This window comes from Gadus chalcogrammus, chromosome 2 (assembly GCF_026213295.1).
Source record: "Gadus chalcogrammus isolate NIFS_2021 chromosome 2, NIFS_Gcha_1.0, whole genome shotgun sequence".
NCBI lineage: Eukaryota > Metazoa > Chordata > Actinopteri > Gadiformes > Gadidae > Gadus > Gadus chalcogrammus.
In genome coordinates, this window is record NC_079413.1 from 24,361,671 (window position 1) to 24,389,411 (window position 27,741).

Here is a 27,741-nt window from a genome sequence, read left to right on the forward strand (position 1 = left end):
GCCTCCTAGCCTCCTAGCCTCTCTCAGCCTCTCAGCCTCTTTTAGCCCCTAGCCTCTTTTAGCCTTCTAGCCTCCTAGCATCATGATGATGCTGGAGCTGTCATTACTCTGGAGGGCTGAATGCACCACACTGTTGACACCAGGCCCCCCCATATCCCCACATTCCCAGTTCACATCCTATTCTGGTTCCCACACCAGGAGTCGGTTTAGAGGACATAACACTGACACTACACGTAACTGTAATGGATGCATAATATTTATTGTGCGCTGTAAAATGCTGGCCACAGTTAGCTGTGTGTCTTTTGACCAACAGCAGTTTTTCAGAAAAGAACGCTTGTCATGATAATGTACATACTCTTAATTTATTTATTTATTTATTTCAATCAAACAATATCTATTTAATAATAGCTGTTTTTATTTATGTATTTATTTATTTATTTATGTATTTATTGATTGATTGATTGATTGATGAGGTGGAATCATTTGGATGTTTTGTTTCTTTGACAACCCTCTTTTGGACTAGATTGAGAGAGTTCATATCATACGGTTCTGCTGTGTGATGTCAGACATAATGTGTTCACATCGTAATGTGTTCACATCATAATGTGTTCACATCACAATGCGTTCACATCACAATGAGTTCACATTCATAATGTGTTCACATCATAATGAGTTCACATTCATAATGTGTTCACATCATAATGCGTTCACATCATAATGAGTTCACATTCATAATGTGTTCACATCATAATGCGTTCACATCATAAGCTCCAGCTGTGTGTGAGGGTCCAACAACAGCAACAGGAGACAGAGAACACTTTTCTTTCTAGTCCATTGCTCTCATGAAGATGTAATGGAATAAACCGCAGAGAAAAGTGATCCAGTGTTGTGTGGGTTGAGGCGTGGTTGAAGTAAGTGTGCGTTTGAAGCTCTCTCAGACATTGCTTGTTATCCATGTGGTCGGCCACGACTTCAACTCCATGTTCCAGTATTCTGATGGATAATGTGAAACATAGGAGTTATACTTGGAATAGCTGTCCTTCACTTCTGTAAACCAATACAAGAATAACAATATGCACCATGAAAGAAAGATATACATTGTTCTCTTATGACTTTCCGATCAAAGACATCATTGTTTAACCGGACTCCCCTTGCTCATGTCCCACATGTCGTCCCACTGATGGTTAACAGTGAAACACAAGCAGGAGTAACAACCAATGTTGAAATTGGTAAAGCACTGGTCGTTTTATGCTGGCAACCTGTCCCTCAAAGCATTGCTGTCGTTCTCATGTTTGGTGAATTGGCCCAGCGAATCATTTCTGCCACAGATTGGTGAATCGTTCCTTTTTGTTGCTTTGGTTGATGTGCCATTTTTCCATATTTTGAAAGCTTTTGACTTGCAAATAATATAGGCCAGGTTACGTCCGTTTGTAAAAACAAACTGTTTTGTTTTGTGCAGACAGTGTGCAAAAAGGACTCAAAGTCTTGTTTATCAATGTTCTGCACACTGATTAAAGAATTTAAACAAAGAAAGATATGCTGCTGATTCTTTTCTTTGTTTCAAGGCATAAGGAATATGTATTTATTCATATTTCAAGTTTTAAGTTGTATTTTTCCCATGCAAATTCCTCTGTGTTTAACTGGCTGTACAATGCTTCATGTACTCCTCTGTGCTTGGACACGATAAACACACAATGACGATAAGTATTAACAGTATTCTACTGAGGACCCGGGCGGGCCAGGTCCCCCGTCCTCCAGGGAGGCCTCAGGTCACGGTGGGACCAGCCTGTGGTCCTTATAGACCTCACCATGGAGCTCAACGCAGAGCATTTCACCTGGCTCCCCCTGCTGTCCCGGGGAGAGGCCAGACGCTGTCCTCTGTCTGTCCTCTGTCCCGGTGAGAGGCCAGACGCTGTCCTACTGTCTGTCCTCTGTCCATTGTCCTACTGTCTGTCCTCTGTCCATTGTCCTACTGTCTGTCCTCTGTCCATTGTCCTACTGTCTGTCCTCTGTCCCGGTGAGAGGCCAGACGCTGTCCTCTGTCTGTCCTCTGTCTGTCCTCTGTCCTACTGTCTGTCCTCTGTCGCGGTGAGAGGCCAGACGCTGTCCTCTGTCCATTGTCCTACTGTCTGTCCTCTGTCCTACTGTCTGTCCTCTGTCCTACTGTCTGTCCTCTGTCCTCTGTCCTACTGTCTGTCCTCTGTCGCGGTGAGAGGCCAGACGCTGTCCTCTGTCCTACTGTCTGTCCTCTGTCCTACTGTCTGTCCTCTGTCCTACTGTCTGTCCTCTGTCCCGGTGAAAGGCCAGACGCTGTCCTCTGTCCTACTGTCTGTCCTCTGTCCATTGTCCTACTGTCTGTCCTCTCTACTCTGACATCTGTTATCTGTTGTCCCGGTGAGGCCAGATGCTATCGTCTGTTGCGCCGCTATGCAAGCTGTAACTGGTCAAACGGACGTAACCAGGGAGACTTTTGGAGCGCTTCCTGTCAGAGAGGGGAGCCGTATTGTGGGTGATGGGATCTTGGGCACAGTAATATTAATGGATCCATTAGCGTGAACACAGGTTGGCTAGCCGGGGAACGAGAGGAATCCGCCAGCTGGTTTTTATTTATTATTATTTATATTTGCTCTGAAATATGCGTCACATATATACTGTATATCAGAGACTGACTTTTGTAGTACAGCCTCTAATATACATTTCTTAAAAAGTATCTTTGAGAAAATCGATGTATTTCACCTGACAGTTGGAAAGCAATTACAAGGGGGAACTATTTCCTTCCTTTCCAGTCTCTTTATGGAGGTTTCATTCCTTGCTATTATAAATTAAAAGTTGTACCAATTGAGGTCCTGTTTTCGGTTGTGTCTCCTCTTCGTATCTTAATCCAATGACATATATATGTATAATAATACATTGTAATACAATGACTTGCATTAAGAAACATCACCAACTATTGGATTCACAGTTGGATTCACTGATTTGATGGCTATGGTATTTGTAATGTGTTTTCTATTCAGAGTTATTTCCAAAATATCCCAAACTCAATCTCTGGCAGCAGTTTTGAAAATACTTTCTAACCTAACCCTTCAGCTTGCTGACTGGGAAAAAGCTCTAGCATATCATTACCTTTTATAAATTAAGATATAAACACTATAATCCAGTTAAACAGAACCGCTAAGCATAAAACAATACTAGAAAACAGACAATAAGAAAGTGACAATCATTTAATTGTAAATCAGTGTTAACATAAGCCTATTGGTAATATTAGGAAAAGGCAAGAATAACGTTAGCATAGGCATTGTTCATATTCAATACAAACGTTCAGGGTACAGAACAGAGCATTTGGCAGAGCAACACTGCGTTTGGCTGCTCTACGGTCTAATGCCGTTAACATGAAACACATCAACATGTTTTAATTGGGCCATGACATGAAACTTGAAAATAACTTGTGGAAAGTGGGTGAGCTCTGTTCCCTTTGGTCACAAAGAGCAGATTTAAAGAAACCATTTGAACATCTGATTATTTCGACTCATACCTTCCTGAGCCACCAGGGGGCGGTAATGACAGAAAGAAAAGATTAAACAAATGTTTCATATGAACAGTAACGTTGTGCAAGAATCAGGGGCAGTTATTCTTGCTACATATGCACCATGAATACCCGAATAAATCAATCCAGTGGGTCTTTGTATATTTGGTTTAACACAGCCTACGATATCATTGATAGCTTGTGTCAAAATCGGTATTGTATTCCTATTGATTGCCTCAAGTAACAATATGACAAATACACATGCACATTAATGTATACTTATATGTGGCTAATGATAGAAGTATGAAAATATAACTTAAGCCAATCCTCCAGACGAAATATGCCAAATCATTATCAAAAAATTAAATCTTTCGTACATTGTTCATCATTAAAACTATTTGATCATTTACGAGACACAATCAATCAAAATAGGACAGATCTAAAAATTCTTATTAGTTGCTTAACTTTAGAGAACAATGTTCTCACAAAGAAGGTTATGAGAGTTACTTTGCTGCAGGGAGCGCTTATGCCCACTTTAACTATTTGGGCAACTTTTTGTTGCTTTCAGCGTGGACCAAAGTGTAGCTTTGAGTTAACCATAGTTGAATCATATTTATTTCTCATTAAAGCACTTGAGAATTAGGGTTATCTTTGATCATATTTACCTGTAAGACTAAATAATGAACGTAGTACTCAGTAAGACTCATAGTACAAAATACTTAGGAACGGCGTGTTCACCAACGGGCCTTTGAGTCCGTCCTTCCAGACATGTGTGCACATTGCTGAACATATATAACATATATATATATATATACTTAAAATGTATTTGCCTTTAACGCATTTACCTCAATAGAAATTTGTCAAAGAAATGGAAATAAAAAACGAAAATCTATTCCTCCACTTTTTCGTTCTAACATTATGCAATTCTCTCCCAAATATAAAAAATAGAACTTCAGCTCACAGTCATAGAAACGGAGGCTGCCTGCAAAGGCCCACGCACCCTCACCCTCACACTCACACACACACACACTCACACACAGACACAGACACTCACACACAGACACACACACACACAGACACAGACACAGACACAGACACAGACACACACAGACACACTCACACACAGACACAGACACAGACACAGACACACTCACACACAGACACACTCACACACAGACACACACACAGACACACACACAGACACAGACACAGACACACACACAGACACAGACACACTCACACTCACACGCAGACACAGACCCACACACACAGACACACCCACACACAGACACAGACACACTCACACACAGACACAGACACAGACACACTCACACACAGACTCACACACACACACACACTCACACACAGACACACACACACACACACACACACACACACACACACACACACACACACACACACACACACACACACACACACACACACACACACACACACACACACACACACACACACACAGACACAGACAGAGACACACAGACACAGACACAGACACAGACACACTCACACACAGACGCACACCCACACACACACACACACACACACACACACACACACACACACACACACACACACACACACACACACACACACACACACACACACACACACACACACACACACATACACACACACATATACACCCAGACACAGACACACCCCCCCCCCCATTAGAGGTGGCTCTCCAGGTCGCTGCCGTTGGGGCCCCCCTGGTGGACAGCCCCGGCGGTGAGGCGCTGCACGCGGTAGGTCTCGTAGTGGACGTCGTGGGTCACCTGCTTCAGGTCCTCCAGGTGGGACCTGGGCGGGGTCAACAACACAAGCCTTCAATTGGCTTTCCCCGATACGCAATATCCTCCACATTACTACACGGGAACTCCTTTACCCTATTTAGGACTCGTTTTATTGGGTTCGATTTTTTACTTTGTCTCTCTCCACTTTTTTAAGGCTGCATTTTAGGTCGATTTGAATTAGGGCCCGACCGATTCATCGGCCTGCCGATGAATAGCCTTTTTGAAAATAATCGACATCTGCCAAAAAGACGCAGATTACAACCGATTATTATTATTTTTTTAGAAATGTTATTGCGCTTAGTATCCTGCAGATTGCGCTCCTACTCGCCTTGCTAACTAACAACTTTAGCTAGAGTAAAAAAGAGGAGATTGAATTTTACCGTACAACATGAAAGCATGCTCGCTCAGGCAGCTGCGCGCTCACCTCACCAATGTACACAAGACGTGTTGTTTGAGCATGTTGTGCCTGTTTTTCTTTAGGTCCCAGGCCATGTTATTTTGTTATACTGTAGACTCTAACGGTGAGACCATACTGCTCAGCACGCACGTGTTAGTCACTGCTCACGAGCGCAGCACATTGGGAGTTAGTTATTTATTTTACATTTTACATTACTCAATTTTGACTGTAAATGTATTCTAAAACACTCAAAGGTTCTGCATTCAATTCACATATTCATCAAAAGTGTTTAAAGTATATTTAAGGTATCAAAAACTACGTTTTATAGGCTTTTTTTTGTTTTGTTTTTAATCGGCCAATTAAATCGCAATCGTAATTTTTCTCTGAAAATAATCGGCATCGGCATCTGCACTCAAAAATCAATATCGGTCGGGCCCTAATTTGAATTAATACATGTCTACAATTAGGTATCGTTTTCATCCTCTGGCCTTCCAAACACAAACACACAAAGACACACATACACAGACACACACACACACAACTTACCGAATCAGGAGATCCCGCAGGTTGGCAAACTCACAGTGGGCCACGTTTTCAACTTTAGACAGGAAACAGCGTTCACACTTATTACTCATTAAGGGAACAGCGTTCACACTTATTAATGCATTAAGGGAAAATAGTTCACACTTATTACTGCATTAAGGGAACAGCGTTCACATTTATTACTGCATTAAGGGAACAGCGTTCACACTTATGACTGCATTAAGGGAACAGAGTTCACACTCATTACTCATTGAGGGAACAGCGTTCACACTCATTACTCATTGAGGGAACAGCGTTCACACTCATTACTCATTGAGGGAACAGCATTCACACTCATTACTCATTAAGGGAACAGCGTTCACACTCATAACTCATTAAGGGAACAGCGTTCACACTCATTACTCATTAAGGGAACAGCGTTCACACTCATTACTAATTAAGGTAACAGCGTTCACACTCATAACTCATTAAGGGAACAGCGTTCACACTCACTATTCACTAAGGGAACAGCATTCACACTCATTACTCATTAAGGGAACAGCGTTCACAATCATTACCCATTAAGGGAACAGCGTTCACACTCATTACTAATTAAGGGAACAGCGTTCACACTCATAACTCATTAAGGGAACAGCGTTCACACTCACTATTCACTAAGGGAACAGCGTTCACACTCATTACTCATTAAGGGAACAGCGTTCACACTCATTACTCATTAAGGGAACAGCGTTCACAGTCATCACTCACTAAGGGAACAGCGTTCACACTCATTACTCATTAAGGGAACAGCGTTCACACTCATTACTCATTAAGGGAACAGCGTTCACACTCACTATTCACTAAGGGAACAGCGTTCACACTCATTACTCATTAAGGGAACAGCGTTCATACTCATAACTCATTAAGGGAACAGCGTTCACACTCATTACTCATTAAGGGAACAGCATTCGCACTAATTACTCACTAAGGGAACAGCGTTCACACTCATTACTCATTAAGGGAACAGCGTTCACACTCGTTACTGATTAAGAGAACAGCGTTCACACTCATTACTCATTAAGGGAACAGCGTTCACACTCATTACTCATTGAGGGAACAGCGTTCACACTCATTACTCATTGAGGGAACAGCGTTCACACTCATTACTCATTGAGGGAACAGCGTTCACACTCATTACTCATTAAGGGAACAGCGTTCACACTCATAACTCATTAAGGGAACAGCGTTCACACTCATTACTCATTAAGGGAACAGCGTTCACACTCATTACTAATTAAGGTAACAGCGTTCACACTCATAACTCATTAAGGGAACAGCGTTCACACTCACTATTCACTAAGGGAACAGCATTCACACTCATTACTCATTAAGGGAACAGCGTTCACAATCATTACTCATTAAGGGAACAGCGTTCACACTCATTACTAATTAAGGGAACAGCGTTCACACTCATAAATCATTAAGGGAACAGCGTTCACACTCACTATTCACTAAGGGAACAGCGTTCACACTCATTACTCATTAAGGGAACAGCGTTCACACTCATTACTCATTAAGGGAACAGCGTTCACAGTCATCACTCACTAAGGGAACAGCGTTCACACTCATTACTCATTAAGGGAACAGCGTTCACACTCATTACTCATTAAGGGAACAGCGTTCACACTCACTATTCACTAAGGGAACAGCGTTCACACTCATTACTCATTAAGGGAACAGCATTCATACTCATAACTCATTAAGGGAACAGCGTTCACACTCATTACTCATTAAGGGAACAGCATTCGCACTAATTACTCACTAAGGGAACAGCGTTCACACTCATTACTCATTAAGGGAACAGCGTTCACACTCGTTACTGATTAAGAGAACAGCGTTCACACTCATTACTCATTAAGGGAACAGCGTTCACACTCATTACTCATTAAGGGAACAGCGTTCAAAGTCATCACTCATTAAGAGAACAGCGTTCACACTCGTAACTCATTAAGAGAACAGCGTTCACACTCATTACTCATTAAGGGAACAGCGTTCACACTCATTACTCACTAAGGGAACAGCGTTCACACTCATTGCTCACTAAGGGAACAGCGTTCACGCTCATTACTCACTAAGGGAACGGCGTTCACACTCATCACTCACTAAGGGAACAGCGTTCACACGCATTACTCACTAAGGGAACAGTGTGAGGTCCTTACCTTCCACGATTCCCCACTTGGTCTTGCGGCCGAGGACCCGGTGGCCATTCACCTGGTGCTCCCGGTCCGTCCCCACCACTGCAAAGGGGATGCTCTCCTGAAACACACACAGACACACACACACACACACACACACACACACACACAGACACAGACACAGACACACACACACACACACACACACACACACACACACACACACACACACACACACACACACACACACACACACACACACACACACACATATGACCTCTGTGGCCTCCATGATCCTGTCCCTTCCTCATTTCATTGTGATTCCATAACCCAGTTGGCCCAGCATAGCCAGACTTTTGTTACCATATGATTCATATCTCCGCTATAATTAGAGTCTCCTCTAGACCCGGCTTATTAACACGAGGTGGACGTGGTCATACCCTGATGGTGTTGTTACCATATGATTCATATCTCCGCTATAACTAGAGTCTCCTCTAGACCCGGCTTATTAACACGAGGTGGACGTGGTCATACCCTGATGGTGTTGTTACCATATGATTCATATCTCCGCTATAATTAGAGTCTCCTCTAGACCCGGCTCATTAACACGAGGTGGACGTGGTCGTACCCTGATGGTGTTGTAGGCTCATTAACAAGAGGTGGACGTGGTCATACCCTGATGGTGTTGTAGGCTCATTAACACGAGGTGGACGGGGTCATACCCTGATGGTGTTGTAGGCTCATTAACACGAGGTGGACGTGGTCGTACCCTGATGGTGTTGTAGGCTCATTAACACGAGGTGGACGTGGTCGTACCCTGATGGTGTTGTAGGCTCATTAACACGAGGTGGACGTGGTCATACCCTGATGGTGTTGTAGGCTCAGTAACACGAGGTGGACGTGGTCATACCCTGATGGTGTTGTAGGCTCATTAACACGAGGTGGACGTGGTCGTACCCTGATGGTGTTGTAGGCTCATTAACACGAGGTGGACGTGGTCGTACCCTGATGGTGTTGTAGGCTCATTAACACGAGGTGGACGTGGTCGTACCCTGATGGTGTTGTAGGCTCATTAACACGAGGTGGACGTGGTCGTACCCTGATGGTGTTGTTGAGGAGCCGCTCCTCCGCGTCTTCGTCGTTCTCCTTCTGGGGGTACACCTGGATCCCGTTGGCCACCAGGTCCTGTCTGATCTGGAACAGCAGATGGTCAACAGACCGCTCATTACTGGAGCCTTCAGGTTGGACGGTTCACCCAAGGGTTCCCCCTCCCACCCCCCCCGAGGGAAATAGGTTAGCTCGCCAACGTTTAGTGTCCGGCTAGGGAAGGTTGAGTTCCGATAAAGGCCTCTATAAACCCTCTTTAAAGGCCTCTATAAACCCTGTTTAAAGGCCTCTATAAACCCTGTTTAAAGACCTCTTTAAACCCTCTTTAAAGACCTCTATAAACCCTCTTTAAAGACCTCTACAGTATAAACCCTGTTTAAAGTGGTCTATAAACCCTCTATAAAGACCTCTTTAAAGACCTCTTTAAACCCTCTTTAAAGGCCTCTATAAACCATGTTTAAAGACCTCTTTAAACCCTATATAAACCCTCTTTAAACCCTCTTTAAAGACCTCTATAAACCCTCTTTAAAGGCCTCTATAAACCATGTTTAAAGACCTCTTTAAACACTCTTTAAAGACCTCTATAAACCCTCTTTAAAGACCTCTATAAACCCTGTTTAAAGTAGTCTATAAACCCTCTTTAAAGACCTCTACAGTATAAACCCTGTTTAAAGTGGTCTATAAACCCTCTATAAAGACCTCTTTAAAGACCTCTTTAAACCCTCTATAAAGACCTCTTTAAACCCTCTTTAAAGACCTCTACAGTATAAACCCTCTATAAAGACCTCTTTAAAGACCTCTTTAAACCCTCTATAAAGACCTCTTTAAACCCTCTTTAAAGACCTCTACAGTATAAACCCTGTTTAAAGTGGTCTATAAACCCTCTATAAAGACCTCTCTAAAGACCTCTATAAACCCTGTTTAAAGTGGTCTATAAACCCTCTATAAAGACCTCTTTAAAGACCTCTTTAAACCCTCTTTAAAGACCTCTATAAACCCTCTTTAAAGACCTCTATAAACCCTCTTTAAAGACCTCTACAAACCCTCTTTAAAGACCTCTATGAAACCTCTTTAAAGATCTCTATAAACCCTCTTTAAAAAGGTCTATAACCCCTCTTTAACCCTCTCCAACCCTCTTGAAACCTAACCCTCTTAAACCAGTTTAAACCCTCTATAAACCCTCTTTAAACCCTATATAAACCCTCTTTAAACCCTCTTTAAAGAGGTCTATAACCCCTCTTTAACCCTCTTCAACCCTCTTGAAACCTAACCCTCTTAAACCACTTTAAACCCTCTTTAAACCCTCTATCAACCCTCTTCAAAGACCTCTATAAACCCTATCCAAACCTCTTGAAACCTAACCTACTTTGAAGGCTGTGTGTGTTTGAGAGTGGAGTGTGTATGTGTGTGTGCGTGCCTGTGTGTGTGTGTTTGAGAGTGGAGTGCGTATGCGTGTGTGCGTGTACCTGTGTGTGTGTGTTTGAGAGTGTGAGTGCGTATATGTGTGTGTGTGTGTGTGTGTGTGCCTGTGTGTGTGTGTGCCTGTGTGCGTGTGCCTGTGTGTGTGTGTTACCCTCTGTTTGAACTCGGTCCTCTCCTCCAGGGTCAACGTGTCAGCCTTGGCGATGACAGGAACGATGCTGACGATCTTCCCCAACCGCTTCATGAACTCAACGTCGATCGGCCGCAGCCTGGGCACGCACACACACACACACACACACACACACACACACACACACACACACACACACACACACACACACACACACACACACACACACACACACACACACACACACACACACACACACACACACACACACACATTAAAAATGCCTCCGCTAGACTCTACTGAAGGTAAAGGGTTAGACCTGTTACCAACCCTAACCCTAACCCTAGCGCTGTTCTACTGAACAGAACTTAGGGTCCAATTCAATGTTCAATACAAATATAACTGATGCTTGTGTTACAATTGTTGGCTGAAATACAGTTAGTTATAGTTCATAATAAATATAGTTTGATGATGGAAGATGAAGGAACAAAAACATGCGCGATGACCTTCTGTCCTGAACAGTGCCCCCTTGTGGCAGCATGTGGATGCTATGTCGATGCTATTCATTCATTCATCCAGGAGCCACAGCACCACGTCTGTCTGTTGAATTCACTCCATCACAGGCCCCCCAGCTGCTGGGTTTGTAATAATATAATATAACCTGGTACATAATCGCAGAACGCATGCCTCAAGGCTCGCCTAGGACCTGGCAGAGGGCTTTGGATCTGACGGCCGTCGTACGCTCTTCACTGCTTTTGTGTGTTTATGTCACGCACACTGATCTACTACTGCTAGGTGTTTATGTCACGCACACTGATCTACTGCTGCTAGGTGTTTATGTCACGCACACTGATCTACTACTGCTAGGTGTTTATGTCACACTGATCTACTGCTGCTAGGTGTTTATGTCACACTGATCTACTACTGCTAGGTGTTTATGTCACGCACACTGATCTACTACTGCTAGGTGTTTATGTCACACTGATCTACTACTGCTAGGTGTTTATGTCACACTGATCTACTACTGCTAGGTGTTTATGTCACGCACACTGATCTACTGCTGCTAGGTGTTTATGTCACACTGATCTACTACTGCTAGGTGTTTATGTCACACTGATCTACTACTGCTAGGTGTTTATGTCACGCACACTGATCTACTACTGCTAGGTGTTTATGTCACACTGATCTACTACTGCTAGGTGTTTATGTCACGCACACTGATCTACTACTGCTAGGTGTTTATGTCACACTGATCTACTGCTGCTAGGTGTTTATGTCACACTGATCTACTACTGCTAGGTGTTTATGTCACGCACACTGATCTACTACTGCTAGGTGTTTATGTCACGCACACTGATCTACTGCTGCTAGGAGTTTATGTCACACTGATCTACTACTGCTAGGTGTTTATGTCACACTGATCTACTGCTGCTAGGTGTTTATGTCACACTGATCTACTACTGCTAGGTGTTTATGTCACGCACACTGATCTACTACTGCTAGGTGTTTATGTCACACTGATCTACTGCTGCTAGGTGTTTATGTCACACTGATCTACTACTGCTAGGTGTTTATGTCACGCACACTGATCTACTGCTGCTAGGTGTTTATGTCACACTGATCTACTACTGCTAGGTGTTTATGTCACGCACACTGATCTACTACTGCTAGGTGTTTATGTCACACTGATCTACTACTGCTAGGTGTTTATGTCACGCACACTGATCTACTACTGCTAGGTGTTTATGTCACACTGATCTACTACTGCTAGGTGTTTATGTCACACTGATCTACTACTGCTAGGTGTTTATGTCACACTGATCTACTACTGCTAGGTGTTTATGTCACGCACACTGATCTACTACTGCTAGGTGTTTATGTCACACTGATCTACTACTGCTAGGTGTTTATGTCACACTGATCTACTACTGCTAGGTGTTTATGTCACACTGATCTACTACTGCTAGGTGTTTATGTCACGCACACTGATCTACTGCTGCTAGGTGTTTATGTCACACTGATCTACTACTGCTAGGTGTTTATGTCACGCACACTGATCTACTGCTGCTAGCTTAAATGGCCAACACTAAAAAAATAAAAAGATTTGATTTGAATTTAAGTTAATTTATTCAAATTGAATGGAATTGAGTTTCATTGAGCTTCATTGAGTTCTATTTTATTTTATGGAATTGAGTTGAATTGAATGGAGTTGATTTGAGTTAAGTTGAATGTCATGTCATGTATTATAATGTGATGTCATTACCAGTGTGAGTGTGATGTGATGTGATGTGATGTGATGTGATGTGATGTGATGTGATGTGATGTGATGTGATGTGAGGTGAGGTGATGTGATGTGATGTGATGTGATGTGATGTGATGTGATGTGATGTGATGTGATGTGATGTGATGTGATGTGATGTGATGTGATGTGATGTGATGTGATGTGATGTGAGGTGAGGTGAGGTGATGTGAGGTGAGGTGATGTTATTTCATTACCAGTGTGAGGTGAGGTGAGGTGAGGTGATGTGAGGTGAGGTGATGTTATTTCATTACCAGTGTGATGTGATGTGATGTGATGTGATGTGATGTGAGGTGAGGTGAGGTGATGTGAGGTGAGGTGATGTTATTTCATTACCAGTGTGAGGTGAGGTGAGGTGAGGTGATGTGAGGTGAGGTGATGTTATTTCATTACCAGTGTGAGGTGAGGTGAGGTGAGGTGAGGTGAGGTGAGGTGAGGTGAGGTGAGGTGAGGTGAGGTGAGGTGAGGTGAGGTGAGGTGAGGTGAGGTGAGGTGAGGTGAGGTGAGGTGAGGTGATGTGATGTGATGTGAGGTGAGGTGAGGTGAGGTGAGGTGAGGTGAGGTGATGTGATGTGATGTGATGTGATGTGATGTGATGTGATGTGATGTTATTTCATTACCAGTGTCCGGACGCAGGCAGGAAGTAGATGCAGCAGTGGACGCGCGTGTCGGGGATCTTCCTCTGGCGGTTCACCCTCAGCTCCTCCTTCAGGTACTTCTCGTACTGCTCGTTGACGTGCTTCACGACGGGCTCCCAGCTGGCGGGATAGAGGAGGTGTGAGGACCAACGAGGGCCGGACACGCTGTCTGTGAACATCAGCCACAGCCGGCCCCCTGGCCCCTGGAAGGAGGGCCTTCTTCCGGGCGTCAGCCGGCCCCCTGACCCCTGGAAGGAGGGCCTTCCTCCGGGCGTCAGCCGGCCCCCTGACCCCTGGAAGGAGGGCCTTCCTCCGGGCGTCAGCCGGCCCCCTGACCCCTGGAAGGAGGGCCTTCCTCCGGGCGTCAGGTGTCAATGTGCTCACTGTGGGGCCCCTGGCCCCCCCACCCTAGGGCTGTGGGGCCCCTGGCCCCCCACTCTAGGGCTGTGGGGCCCCTGGCCCCCCACCCCTAGGTCTGTGTGGCCCCCCAACCCTAGGGCTGTGTGGCCCCTGGCCCCCCACCCTAGGGCTGTGGGGCCTCTGGCCCCCCCACCCTTGGGTTGTGTTGCCCCTGGCCCCCCACCCCGAGGTCTGTGTGGCCCCCCAACCCTAGGGCTTTGATGCCCCTGGCCCCCCCACCCTAGGGCTGTGGGGCCCCTGGCCCCCCCACCCTAGGGCTGTGTGGCCCCTGGCCCCCCACCCTAGGGCTGTGTGGCCCCTGACCTGGTGCTGTGTGGCCCCTGTTCGTGCCCCCCCCCTGGCTCACCAGCGGTCGTTGTTGATCTGGTCTCCGAACCCGGGCGTGTCGATGACGGTCAGCTTCATCCTCACCCCCTTCTCCTCGATGACTGGATCCACATGGGGGAGAGGGGGGAGACGAGGTTGGAGAGGACCAGAGAGAGGGGGGAGAGGGGGGAGACGAGGTTAGAGAGGACCAGAGAGAGGGGGGAGAGGGGGGAGACGAGGTTAGAGAGGACCAGAGAGTGGGTCCTGAGGGCCCCCAGGCGCGGGGGGACTCTCGGGGACGTGAACACAGAGCGATGTGTCTGTGCTCCTCCAGCTCCTCGGCCTCCCCGGTCTCTTGGGCGTTGGGTATGATTAGTATTATCTTGATACAGCGGGAGGCTGAGCAGAGGACGTGAGCGAGGCCTTCAGCCTACTTCCTGTGTTTTCAGGCTCAGGGCGGATCGCCGTGGAGGTCATGGGAACACCTTTTAGGTGGACAGGTGAAGACGTCTCCCTCTACCTCTCGGAGAATGTGTCAGAAGTGCACTCCCTTTGTCTGTGGACCCGAGGTGGAAGCACAGGAATCTCCTCTGAGTGGAAGAGTGAGAGAATACCTTCAGGAGCCTCCCTAACCTGTAATAATGCGTCTGCTCTTACTGTGCACACACACACACACACACACACACACACACACACACACACACACACACACACACACACACACACACACACACACACACACACACACACACACACACACACACACACACACACACACACACACACACACACACACACACCTGTCTAACAACAAGCCAACTGTACTAGCTGAGTGCCTGACATGAGGACCAGCTGGGGTTAGACGGCTTCCATCGGGCTTAGAACCAACAACATTCCAGCTGGGACCCCAACCACTAGACGACCCTGCCCAGTCGTTCATCACGTACAGAAGTGTTGTTAGTATGAAGGTATCAAACATGGACCAGATATACTGCTGTCTGGAATGCATCAGTAAAAGCTGGTTTCCATGGATCTGTCAATATACGCAAATCACTTTACTTTGTCTAAAGCGTTTCCCACTAAACCCATAAGGGGTGAGACTGCAGGTGACTGGTTTCTCTGGTTCTAGACCAGTCCACTAGATTCAGTTGAATCTGCCATAACCACAGTTAGCCATAGAGCCAGCGGTGTGGCTGCACTCACTGAACGGTAGGTTTTAGCATATGGGATCTTTGAAATGTTTACATTTTGTTCATGCTTTTGGTGAGGGGGGGTTAAACGTAATGTCACAGATAAACAGTGCAGAGTAACTGTTGTGACAGACGCCCCGTTCTGCAGGAACGCCGTCCTCTGAAGAGCGCTGAAGGAGCCTTCCTCTGCTGAACTCTGCAGGGCCACACGTAGGTCTGTCTGTAGGTCTGTCTGTCTGTAGGTCTGTCTGTAGGTCTGTCTGTCTGTAGGTCTGTCTGTAGGTCTGTCTGTCTGTAGGTCTGTCTGTCTGTAGGTCTGTCTGTAGGTCTGTCTGTCTGTAGGTCTGTCTGTCTGTAGGTATGTCTGTCTGTAGGTCTGTCTGTAGGTCTGTCTGTCTGTAGGTCTGTCTGTAGGTCTGTCTGTCTGTAGGTCTGTCTCACTGTAGGTCTGTCTGTAGACCTACAGACAGACTCCTCCTTCGGAGGAGACGTAAAACCGAGGTCCTGACTCACTGTGGTCATAAAAGATCCCAGGACACTTATCGCAAAGAGTAGGGGTTTCCCCGGTGTCCTGGCCCAACCAGGCTCATTCAATCTGGCCCCCTAATAATCCTCCTGTACAATTGGCTGACTCATCAATTCCCTTACTCTCCACCTCAAGCTGGTGTGTGGTGAGCGTTCTGGCGCAGATTGGCTGCCGTGCATCACCCAAGTGGGTGCTACACACTGGTGGTGGTGAGTTAGGTCCCCCCCTTCTGTAAGCGTCTTTGGGTCATTGCAAAGCGCTATATAAATATAATGAATTATTATTATTATTATTAATTATTATTATTAATTATTAATTATTATTAATTAGGTCTGTCTGTCTGTAGGTCTGTCTGTATAGGTCTGTTTGTCTGTAGGTCTGTCTGTAGGTCTGTCTCACTGTAGGTCTGTCTGTAGGTCTGTCTGTCTGTCTGTAGGTCTGTCTGTAGGTCTGTCTCACTGTAGGTATGTCTGTAGGTCTGTCTGTAGGTCTGTCTCACTATAGGTCTGTCTCACTGTAGGTCTGTCTGTCTGTAGGTCTGTAGGTCTGTCTGTCTGTAGGTCTGTCTCACTGTAGGTCTGTCTCACTGTAGGTCTGTCTTTAGGTCTGTCTGTAGGTCTGTCTGTAGCTGTAGCTCTGTCTGACTGTAGGTCTGTCTGTCTGTAGGTCTGTCTGTCTGAGGGTATGTCTGTCTGAGGGTCTGTCTGTCTGAGGGTCTGTCTGTCTGTAGGTCTGACTGTCTGAGGGTCTGTCTGTCTGAGGGTCTGTCTGTCTGTAGGTCTGTCTGTAGGTCTGTCTGTATGTCTGTCTGTAGGTCTGTCTGTAGGTCTGTCTGTCTGTAGTTCTGTCTGTAGGTCTAGCTGTAGGTCTGTCTGTAGGTCGGTCTGTAGAGTCTGTAGGGTCTCAAGGGTCTGTAGTTCCTGTAGGGTCTTTAGGGTCAGTAGAGTCTGTAGTGTCTGTAGAGTCTGTAGTGTCTGTAGCGTCAGTAGTTCCTGTAGTGTCTGTAGGGTTTGTAGAGTCTGTAGGGTCTGTAGTGTCTGTAGTTCCTGTAGGGTCTGTATGGTCAGTAGTGTCTGTAGTTCCTGTAGTGTCTGTATGGTCAGTAGTGTCTGTAGGGTCAGTAGTGTCTGTAGTTCCTGTAGGGACATTAGGGTCTGTAGAGTCAGTAGTGTATGTAGAGTCAGTAGGGTCAGTAGGGTCAGTAGTTCCTGTAGGGTCTTTAGGGTCTGTAGAGTCTGTGTCTGTAGGGACTTTAGGGTCTGTATGGTCAGTAGTGTCTGTAGAGTCAGTAGTTCCTGTAGGGTCTGTAGAGTCTGTGTCTGTAGGGTCAGTAGGGTCTGGGTCAGTAGGGTCTGTAGGGTCAGTAGGGTCTGGGACAGTAGGGTCTGTAGAGTCTGTGTCTGTAGGGTCAGTAGGGTCAGTAGGGTCTGTAGGGTCAGTAGGGTCAGTAGGGTCTGGGTCAGTAGGGTCTGTAGCGTCAGTAGTTCCTGTAGGGACTTTAGGGTCTGTAGAGTCAGTAGGGTCTGGGTCAGTAGGGTCTGTAGCGTCAGTAGTTCCTGTAGGGACTTGAGGGTCTGTAGAGTCAGTAGGGTCTGGGTCAGTAGGGTCTGTAGCGTCAGTAGTTCCTGTAGGGACTTTAGGGTCTGTAGAGTCAGTAGGGTCTGGGTCAGTAGGGTCTGTAGGGTCAGTAGTTCCTGTAGAGTCTGTAGTGTCTGTATGGTCAGTAGTGTCTGTAGCGTCAGTAGTTCCTGTAGGGACTTTAGGATCTGTAGAGTCTGTCTCTGTAGGGTCAGTAGTTCCTGTAGCGTCAGTAGTTCCTGTAGGGACTTTAGGGTCTGTAGAGTCTGTGTCTGTAGGGTCAGTAGTTCCTGTAGCGTCAGTAGTTCCTGTAGGGACTTTAGGGTCTGTAGAGTCTGTGTCTGTAGGGTCAGTAGTTCCTGTAGCGTCAGTAGTTCCTGTAGGGTCTGTAGAGTATGTGTCTGTAGCGCAGTAGTTTCTGTAGCGTCAGTAGTGTCTGTAGCGTCAGTAGTTCCTGTAGGGTCTTTAGGGTCTGTAGTGTCTGTAGGGTCTTTAGGGTCTGTAGGGTCTGTAGTGTCTGTAGCGTCAGTAGTTCCTGTAGGGACTTTAGGGTTTGTAGAGTCTGACTCACCATGGCTGACCGACTGCAGCTGGACGGTCTTGGAGATCTTCTCTTCATAGTTTGGAGAGCAGGACTTGCGGCTGACTTTGGACTTGAACAGCGTGTTGACCAAGGTGGACTTCCCCAAGCCGCTCTGACCTGCACAGACAACGCATGACTTATGATGACAACAATAATCTGAATCAAAACACTGATTCAACTTTTAGGCTTGAATTCATTGCTTTTCATTTGTATCGCTCTGATTCTTCATGGCACCGCTGTTCCTCATCCCCTTCATCTAGAGGAGTCTACATACATACATTTAGCAGATGCTTTTAACCAAAGCGACTCACATCGGTTAATGCAAACATTGACACACTGACGGCAGAGTCAACCATGAAAGGCGACAGCCAGCTCATCAGGAGCAGTTAGGGTTAAGTGTCTTGCTCAGGGACACATCAACATCAACAGCTCAGCTAGGAGGAGCTGGGGATCGAACTACCAACCTTTCGGTTACAAGACTACTTGTTACTTACTCTACCTCCTGAGCTAGAGTCCATCCAGCTTTGTTCTCCTATTCATTATTATTAATCTATGGCCGTATATAATGGCTTGGTGTGTAAATATGATGATTGATGATGTTGATTGCTGTGTTCCAATGTGCCGTCTAGCCTGTGTATGAGAATTTGTTGGTCTGTTTGTGACTCACACACTAATCGTCTATTTGTCTTTCTTTCTGTCTGCATGTATATCATTGGTGTCATTATTATTTCTACAGCGTGGTTTATTTTATTTATTTATTTCCCCCGTCTTTTCTTTGTCTGTTTCACGCTGAGATATTATAAAGTGAATTACAGAATAAAAGTAAACCCCAAAAATGTATTCTTTATGTTAGAATTGTACAACAAAAAATGACGTGCACACACTCACGCAGATGCAGAATGTGTGTGTGTGTCAGCATGGCTTCAACACACAGACTTGACACCAGCCAGAAGTTTCTACCATCTTCTCATTGGTGGCGGAGGATGTTCATTCACAAACATTCAGACCACATTCAAACCGCTTTCCCGAGGTGTGACCCTTTGCTGGCACAACAAACCCCACAACGCACTCAATGTCCACCACATCTTGTGGGAAGACATTGTGGTTATAATCATATTAATGGCATTTATTTAGTGCAAAGCGCTGTGCATAGTGTGTGTGTGTGTGTGTGTGTTGGGGGGGGGGGGGCATCCAACAAGCCTAACCCTTTAAATGAGCTGATGACCCATGACCCAACATTGGTCAGCAACATACAAAACTTAACATGGATAACTTAGGGAACGATTTGAAAAATCCTGAAGCACTCTGAAGCAATTCAAGAAGTAAGAGTAGGTGTTGTGTGTGTGTGTGTGTGTGTGTGTGTGTGTGTGTGTGTGTGTGTGTGTGTGTGTGTGTGTGTGTGTGTGTGTGTGTGTGTGTGTGTGTGTGTGTGTGTGTGTGTGTGTTTGCTACCACTTCCTCCCTTTAAACGACTGCTTCCTCTTATGCAGTGTGTACGTGCATATGCACATGCTTGCATCAGCTACAGCTGTGCTCTGGGAATATGTATATCTATACCTATCATATAGGTACCCTTCATATAATGATAGGTACCCTATCATATAGGTACCCGATCAAATAGGTACCCTTCATATAATGATAGGTACCCTATCATATAGGTACCCGATCAAATAGGTACCCTTCATATAATGATAGGTACCCGATCAAATAGGTACCCTTCATATAATGATAGGTACCCTATCATATAGGTACCCTTCATATAATGATAGGTACCCTATCAAATAGGTACCCTTCATATAATGATAGATACCCTATCATATAGGTACCCTTCATATAATGATAGGTACCCTATCATATAGGTACCCTTCATATAATGATAGGTACCCTATCATATAGGTACCCGATCAAATAGGTACCCTTCATGTAATGATAGGTACCCTATCAAATAGATACCCTTCATATAATGATAGGTACCCTATCATATAGGTACCCTTCATATAATGATAGGTACCCTATCATATAGGTACCCTTCATATAATGATAAGGTAACCTACCATTGTGTCAGCTCCCCGTGACCTGGTGTGTGTCTGGTTGTGTGACCTGGTGTGTGTCTGGTTGTGTGTCGGCTCCTCGTGACCTGGTGTGTGTCTGTGTGTCTGGTTGTGTGACCTGGTGTGTGTCTGGTTGTGTGACCTGGTGTGTGTCTGGTTGTGTGACCTGGTGTGTGTCTGGTTGTGTGACCTGGTGTGTGTCTGGTTGTGTGACCTGGTGTGTGTCTGGTTGTGTGACCTGGTGTGTGTCTGGTTGTGTGATCTGGTGTGTGTCTGGTTGTGTGTCAGCTCCTGGTTACGTGGTGTGTGTCTGGTTGTGTGTCAGAGTGTGCGACTCACCGACCACCATGATGTTGAACTCAAAGCCGGCCTTCATGGTCTTGCGGCGCATCTGGTCCAGCACGGCCTCGATGCCCACGTAGCCCAAGAGGTCAGGACCCCTGAGGACGCCCCCCTGGGGGCCTCCGGGGGGGGGGCCCCTCGTCTCTGCCCCCCCCTCCACCCTGGGGTCCGGAGAGCTGCCCTGCCCCTCCTGCCCCCCCTGCCCCTCCTGGGGGAGGGCTCCGACCGCTGGCTGCCCCTCCGACCCCCCCGTCTGCAGCGCCAGCTCTCCTCGCTGCGGTACGTGCTGCTGCTCCTCTGATAAGGGGGAAGGGTCTTTGGGGGTCTTCTCCGTCCTCTCACTCTCCTCCATCAGTGCAGGGGCCTCCGTCCTCTCACTCTCCTCCACCTTCAGCCTGTCTGAGGCCGGGGAGAGAAGAGGGGGGGTTTAGTCGACTGGTCTGATGCTCTCTCCTCTTCGCTCACTTTGACTGTTAAACACTAATCCCCTTCATTCCTCTACCGAACGGTCCAACCCATTCTACTGTGAAATGAACTCCCTCACGACGATGAGCAAGAGCCTCACACTGTATGAGATGCTCCTGAATGCACTGGGTCTGAGCGGTAGCGATGACAGGAATGAGGCTATGTTGACCGTGTGTGGAGATGAGGTGGAGATGAGATGAAGCGCAAGCACCCTCCTACACTCGCTCTTGTGACTTGAAATGGGGCCCTGCTTCCAGGACTCAAGAGGATCCCACGTCGAGCAAGCCGCTCTCCTCACATATCAGCCTCCAGGCCGTGAGCCTGCTCAGTGACGCCCTCCAGCTAAACATGGCATTGGCTCTGCTGGAGGAAGGCCGTTTGTATTGGCTTACTGGGTTGGCCCGGACCGAGGAACAGCTTAGGGAGCGGCAGGACACCCAGGGCAACTCCACCGCCAGAGGGGTCAGGGGCACTAAAAGCTGATTCACATCTTGAGATAGACGTGTGTCATCAGGGTTCTCAAAGGAACAGACCAGATCCTTACAGTATCATATGTTATATGTGAGCATCACCATGTCTCGCTCTCTGTTCTGTCTCATTCTTGCTCAAAATAAATACCTATAATATTAGACTTATTTTGAACATGTTTTATTTTCTATTATATATGGAAGCTTCTTTCTACTCTATCTACTTGTGACGGATTATATATTATCTTCCACTATATCAAAAACTGTTTTTGTGATGAATAAAGAGGCTCCTTACCATGGGCCCTATTTCAACGGTCTGAAACGCAAGTGAGAAGCGCCAAGTGCAAGTAGCTTTGTGGGCGGTTCTATGGCGATGTCGCTATTTTACCGGCGCATTAATTACCCTTGTGCCCGGCGCAACTCTATAAAGGGTTGGTCTGAAGTAGCCTAATTACCCGTAGGTGTGGTTTGGGCGTAACATGCAACAAACCAATGAGAGTGCCAGCTCCCATCCCCTTTAAGAGCCATGAACGTCTGCAGTCTCCGATGAGACAGATGCATGACCACATGAATTTCAAACTTCAAATGTCACCAAATAATTTGGCCTAATTCATACATGGAATAGCGTTTTCAGAAATACTGAGTCCTCAAATACATTTTGGCAAAGAAAACTACACACATATGATATGCGGTAACTGTGGTTCTATTTAATGATATACGCAATACGTTATAAACATTGTTTCTTATCAGTATTGAATGCATTATTGCTATCGACTTATGTTCCTAATATGCATGTGTCCCACCTTTAATATACATTGCCATGGACCGTATTATGCATTACGTGTTTAGTTTACGTGTGTTTAAACAGGTAGAAGCCACACACGCGCCCACATTCATTAATTTTTTTACACATACACGCGTGCGCACCCGCATTCATTCATTCTTTTTAACACTCACTCGCGGTTAAACAATGTTTTCTCGAGATCAAATACTCATCAATCCTAAAAGTTATGGGCTTGCACACGATGTCTATGTCAAGAAAATATGTGTTTGCAGTACGGTGTTTGCAGATGGATTGATTTAAGTACTACTTATTACCGCTGTATCAGCTTTTCTTTCCCAAATAATATACCAAGAATGTGTGGATAGGTAGATGAGAGAAGCAAAGTGTATGCGCGAGGTGCACGAGAAACATTATGCATGTGCCCTTAAAATAACAGAACACGCCTCCTCCTTTCGTGAAACCGCCCCTTGGGGCGCAAGATCATTCCCTAATTTCCCGACGTGTGGCGGTGGAGGGAAAAGAACGCTCAGCGCCAGTTGCAAACTAGCAACGCCACATGCGTCAGTGTAGAAAGTCAATTGCGCGGGACGCAAGATAGGGCCCCATGTCTGTCTGAACCTAAAGGTGTCTGTCTGAACAGGTGCATGTGTGAACCAACAGCTGAAGTCAAATCTATAGTCAAGTGTACATTTGTGTGGTTCTGCTAGCTGGCTCAACGCTTTAAGAGGATTGGTTGGCTGCTGTTCCCCTGAGAACGAAAAGCTGCACACACAGACACACACATGCAAACACACAAAGTGTACAAACAGAAACACCTGTAGAAACAGAGCCATCAGCAGCAGTAGGAAGACCTCTCTGTAGGACATGAGAGAGAAAGCTGCTGTCCAACACTGAGAAGATGACTCAGAAAAAGCTGTCCTGGTGTCCTTAATCCACACACACACACACACACACACACACACACACACACACACACACACACACACACACACACACACACACACACACACACACACACACACACACACACACACACACACACACACACACACACACACGCCATCCCTAGCCCACATAATTTAATGAGCTATAAATATCCTGCCCTTCCACCCCCAGATCACGACTAATCCTCGTCAAGCCACTGGCCATCTCGGAACACAGGGCGAGAGACATGGAGATACACAGAGCAACAGAGCGAGAGACATGGAGATACACAGAGCAACAGAGCGAGAGACATGGAGATACACAGAGCCACAGAGCGAGAGACATGGAGATACACAGAGCCACAGAGCGAGAGACATGGAGATACACAGAGCAACAGGGCGAGAGACATGGAGATACACAGAGCCACAGAGCGAGAGACATGGAGATACAGAGAGCAACAGAGAGAGAGTGAGACCGGGAGAGTGGGAGAGGGCGAGAGCAAGAGCGAGAACGAGAGCGAGAGCAACGCAGAGAGAGAGAGCGAGAGAGGGATGCAGCGCTCCAGTGATTGGTGGCATTGGTCCTAGGACACGTGTAGGTCCAGGCCCCTGCCTGTGACGAGCTGGTTCAGAGTTCTGTGAGTCACAGAGTATGTGTGCTGTAGCAGAGGGAATATTGGTGACAGGAATGGGGCCTGATAGGATAACATCCATCAATAAATCAGAAAGATCAAGACTTCAAGTGGAACCTAGAAGTGTGGTGTTGATGAGATGATATGAGTCAGAGTCTGGTGAATCAGAGAAACGGTTCAGTAGATGTGTTGTTGCTCGGGTAAGGAATCAACAGGGACCTAATTTCACAGAATTAAAGGTCCCATGGCATGGAAATCCCACTTCATGAGGTTTTCTAACATAAATATGAGTTCCCCTAGCCTGCCTATGGTCCCCCAGTGGCTAAAACTTGCGTTCGGTGTAAAACGAGCACTAGGTGTTCTGCTCGCCTTTGAAAAAACGGAGGATCAAGCGCGATGATTTGGAATGTGGTCCAATATGTCGTCATAATGGATCAAAGCTCCTCCCCTTTCTCTGCCTTGCCCACCAAGATAATTTTGCCCGCCAATGAGACACGACCGTGCGAGTGCCATATGTGTGTGTGTGTGTGATGACACACACTGTAACGCAAGTGTTTGCTGTTCGTGTTATGGCGCATAACACGTCGGTTCTTTGACGTCTCTTGTATTTCCACAACGAGACTGTTGTTGGGGTTATCTCAGCCATGGTTGAGAAGGAATTGGGGGAAAGGAACTTTGGTTTGACTCGCTGAAGTACATGAACTGCGACATGCCGCCGGTTGCCGCGAGGCACCATCGCCCGGCAGTGGGCAGCCGGCAGCAGGCAGCGCGCGGTTCAGTCGACTTCAGGTTGATGTGAAAGTGGAAGAACCAGAGACGTCGGAGAACCCGACAAAGTCGTTTGTGATTCATAATATCGTCTGGAGGCGCACACAGCTTTTGGCCGTGATAATATGTATCATATGATATTGATATCTATGTATTATATGATATTATTTAAATATAGAGCTCCAGGACTGTAACGCAAGTGTTGTATACTTCCTTGTTATTTGGATACCCGTTCTGCGGTTGGTGTTAGGGCACAAGTCGGACTCTCGTCTCTGGTATTTCTACAACGAGACTCGTAGTGGGGGTTATCTCAGCCATGGCTGAGAAGGAATTGGGGGAAAGAAACTTTGGCTTTGACTCCCTGAAGTACATGAACCACGACATGGAGGAGAAAGGGATTGTTGGCGGCGAATGTCTCCCGCTTGAGCCCCGCTTCCCGCTGCCGAGGGACCACCTTCTCGGCGCTGCAGGAGACGGTGGTGCCAAAGCGCTGACTGCTGCCGAGGCGGTGGTCCCTCGGCAGCGAGGCTCCGGCAGGAGACAACCGCGGGCAACAATCCCTTTCTCCTCCGTATCGTGGTCTACTTCAGATTGATGAGGACGTGGAAGAACCAGAGACGTCGGAAAACCTGACGTGGTCGTTTGAAATTCATAATATCGTCTGGAGGCTCACACAGCTTTTGGCCGTGATAATATATATTATATGATATAGATATCTATGGATAATATGATATTATTTAGATACGAAGCTCCAGGACTCCCTGGAGCTGCCTGTCTTTAAGTATCCTCGTCCACACGGAGTTGCAACGAGTGAAGCGGCTGTAGTGAGCATGCCAGGCCAGTAGGGGGCGGCTCAACTATGCACAAAACACTGAGGAAAACCACGGCCTGCGTACAGCATCTATCTACTCCTGCGTGCCGTCATCGTTCTCAAGAACTCCACTCTGGAAGACGCAGCAGAACCTCCTTATCGTGTGGACGCAGAACCTCAGCAGAACCTCAGCAGAACCTCCTTATCGTGTGGACGCAGAACCTCAGCAGAACCTCAGCAGAACCTCAGCAGAACCTCCTTATCGTGTGGACGCAGAACCTCAGCAGAACCTCAGCAGAACCTCCTTATCGTGTGGACGCAGAACCTCAGCAGAACCTCAGCAGAACCTCCTTATCGTGTGTATGCAGAGCGCAGCAGAACCACAGCAGAACCCAAGGAGAACCTCCTTATTGTGTGTACGCAGAACCTCATTTTAAATTCCTCCAGCGTCGTGCATACGGTTATTTCATACATCTGAATATAAGTATTAGTATATCTATATTAGTATATTAATATTATATACTATTTTATATACTGCCTAGTGTTCTCAAGACTCCCATTTTATATTTTTTATACATTATCTCTATTTTTTGTCTGTAATTTTCACTTTTCACTGTTGTCATAATATACATTTGAATATATATTCCCAAATATATATATATAAATATATATGTGAAATGAGTACTCGCCTCAAGTCTTCACTAGCACCTCTGGTTCTAACCTTGTTCTGAACACTCACACATACACTAACACCTCTCCTACACACAGCCCTCTAACTTCATAGAGCTGCACACACATCACTAGATACTACACTCACCAAACTACACATAAGGTAATCAACAGATTCTGCTCAATGAATCAAAATAGGAAGGGAGAGTTCAGAGCGGCCAGAGGATATGATGACTGCTTTAGAGAAGAGGCAGAGAGCCTGATCAGACTTCCTGTTCTGCAGGGGGAAGTAGGACCCCAGAACGACCGCCCTGAACACCATGTGACACAACAACACGGCCACGCTGAGACGCTGCCATTTTAGTGTCAGAGAGAGAGCATGGGAGCACACAGACACAGACACACATGCACACACACACACACACATGCACGCACACACACACAAACACAGACAGACACACACACACACACACACACACACACGCACAAACACACACACGCACACACACAGACACACACACACACACACATGCATACATACATACACACACACACACACACACACACACACACATATATCCATACATACATACATACATACATACATACACACACACACACACACACACATATATCCATACATACATACAAACATACATACACACACACACACACACACACACACACACTAGTAGGACGAGCAATAGCGGGCACCACATAACGTACAACCCGGCATAGAGAAGGATCCCCAGTGGACTGCAGAGAGCTGTTGGTGGTGTGAGAGACCCTCCCCCTCAAACCCCCCGACCGGACCATTCCACACCCCATTGTTAGAGGGGGACCCTCCCCGGCCCGCAGAGCGGCCTGGGATATCTGGGTCGGATGGGGGGGGGGGGGGGGGGGCTGCTTTGGTCAATAAAAAAGGAAGAAAATAGGAATTCCTACCTTCTCTCATTCACAAAGGCTGAGTTCTGATCCTCAGGAAACACTGAGCCTCTGAGAGGACCAGGAGGCTCATCAAGTACAAACGATTCCAGTTCCAGCTCTCAGTTTCTCCTTATTCTCCCTGGTGTGCGGACAGGGCTAGCAGTCTGCCTAGTCTCTCTCTGCCGGTTTATTTTCTGTCATTTAATACAGTGTATGCTCGCGCACTCTCCGCTCTCTCTCCTCTCACTCCTC

General features: G+C 46.4%; 1 protein-coding gene across 3 annotated transcripts in view; it reads right to left on the bottom strand.

The window, feature by feature from the left end:
* Positions 1 to 230: 230 nt before the first annotated feature.
* Positions 231 to 27,741, bottom strand: part of septin12 (septin 12) — a 38,971-nt gene continuing 11,460 nt past the window's right edge. Inside the window, exons 1-10 of one of the 3 annotated variants that reach the window (XM_056605772.1) lie at positions 27,508 to 27,741; positions 21,041 to 21,442; positions 18,639 to 18,767; positions 14,814 to 14,895; positions 14,030 to 14,167; positions 11,132 to 11,249; positions 9,550 to 9,645; positions 8,476 to 8,572; positions 6,281 to 6,332; positions 232 to 5,344 (exon numbers count right to left, since the gene is read on the bottom strand). The exon at positions 27,508 to 27,741 is cut by the window's right edge and continues 222 nt beyond it. In XM_056605772.1, coding sequence (XP_056461747.1) covers positions 5,215 to 5,344; positions 6,281 to 6,332; positions 8,476 to 8,572; positions 9,550 to 9,645; positions 11,132 to 11,249; positions 14,030 to 14,167; positions 14,814 to 14,895; positions 18,639 to 18,767; positions 21,041 to 21,442; positions 27,508 to 27,517 — 1,254 coding nt within the window. In that variant the 5' untranslated portion in view covers positions 27,518 to 27,741 and the 3' untranslated portion in view covers positions 232 to 5,214. Of the gene's footprint in view, positions 5,345 to 6,280; positions 6,333 to 8,475; positions 8,573 to 9,549; positions 9,646 to 11,131; positions 11,250 to 14,029; positions 14,168 to 14,813; positions 14,896 to 18,638; positions 18,768 to 21,040; positions 21,443 to 27,507 lie in introns of all 3 variants that reach the window. The other 2 variants (XM_056605780.1, XM_056605764.1) reach the window with 2 other exon arrangements.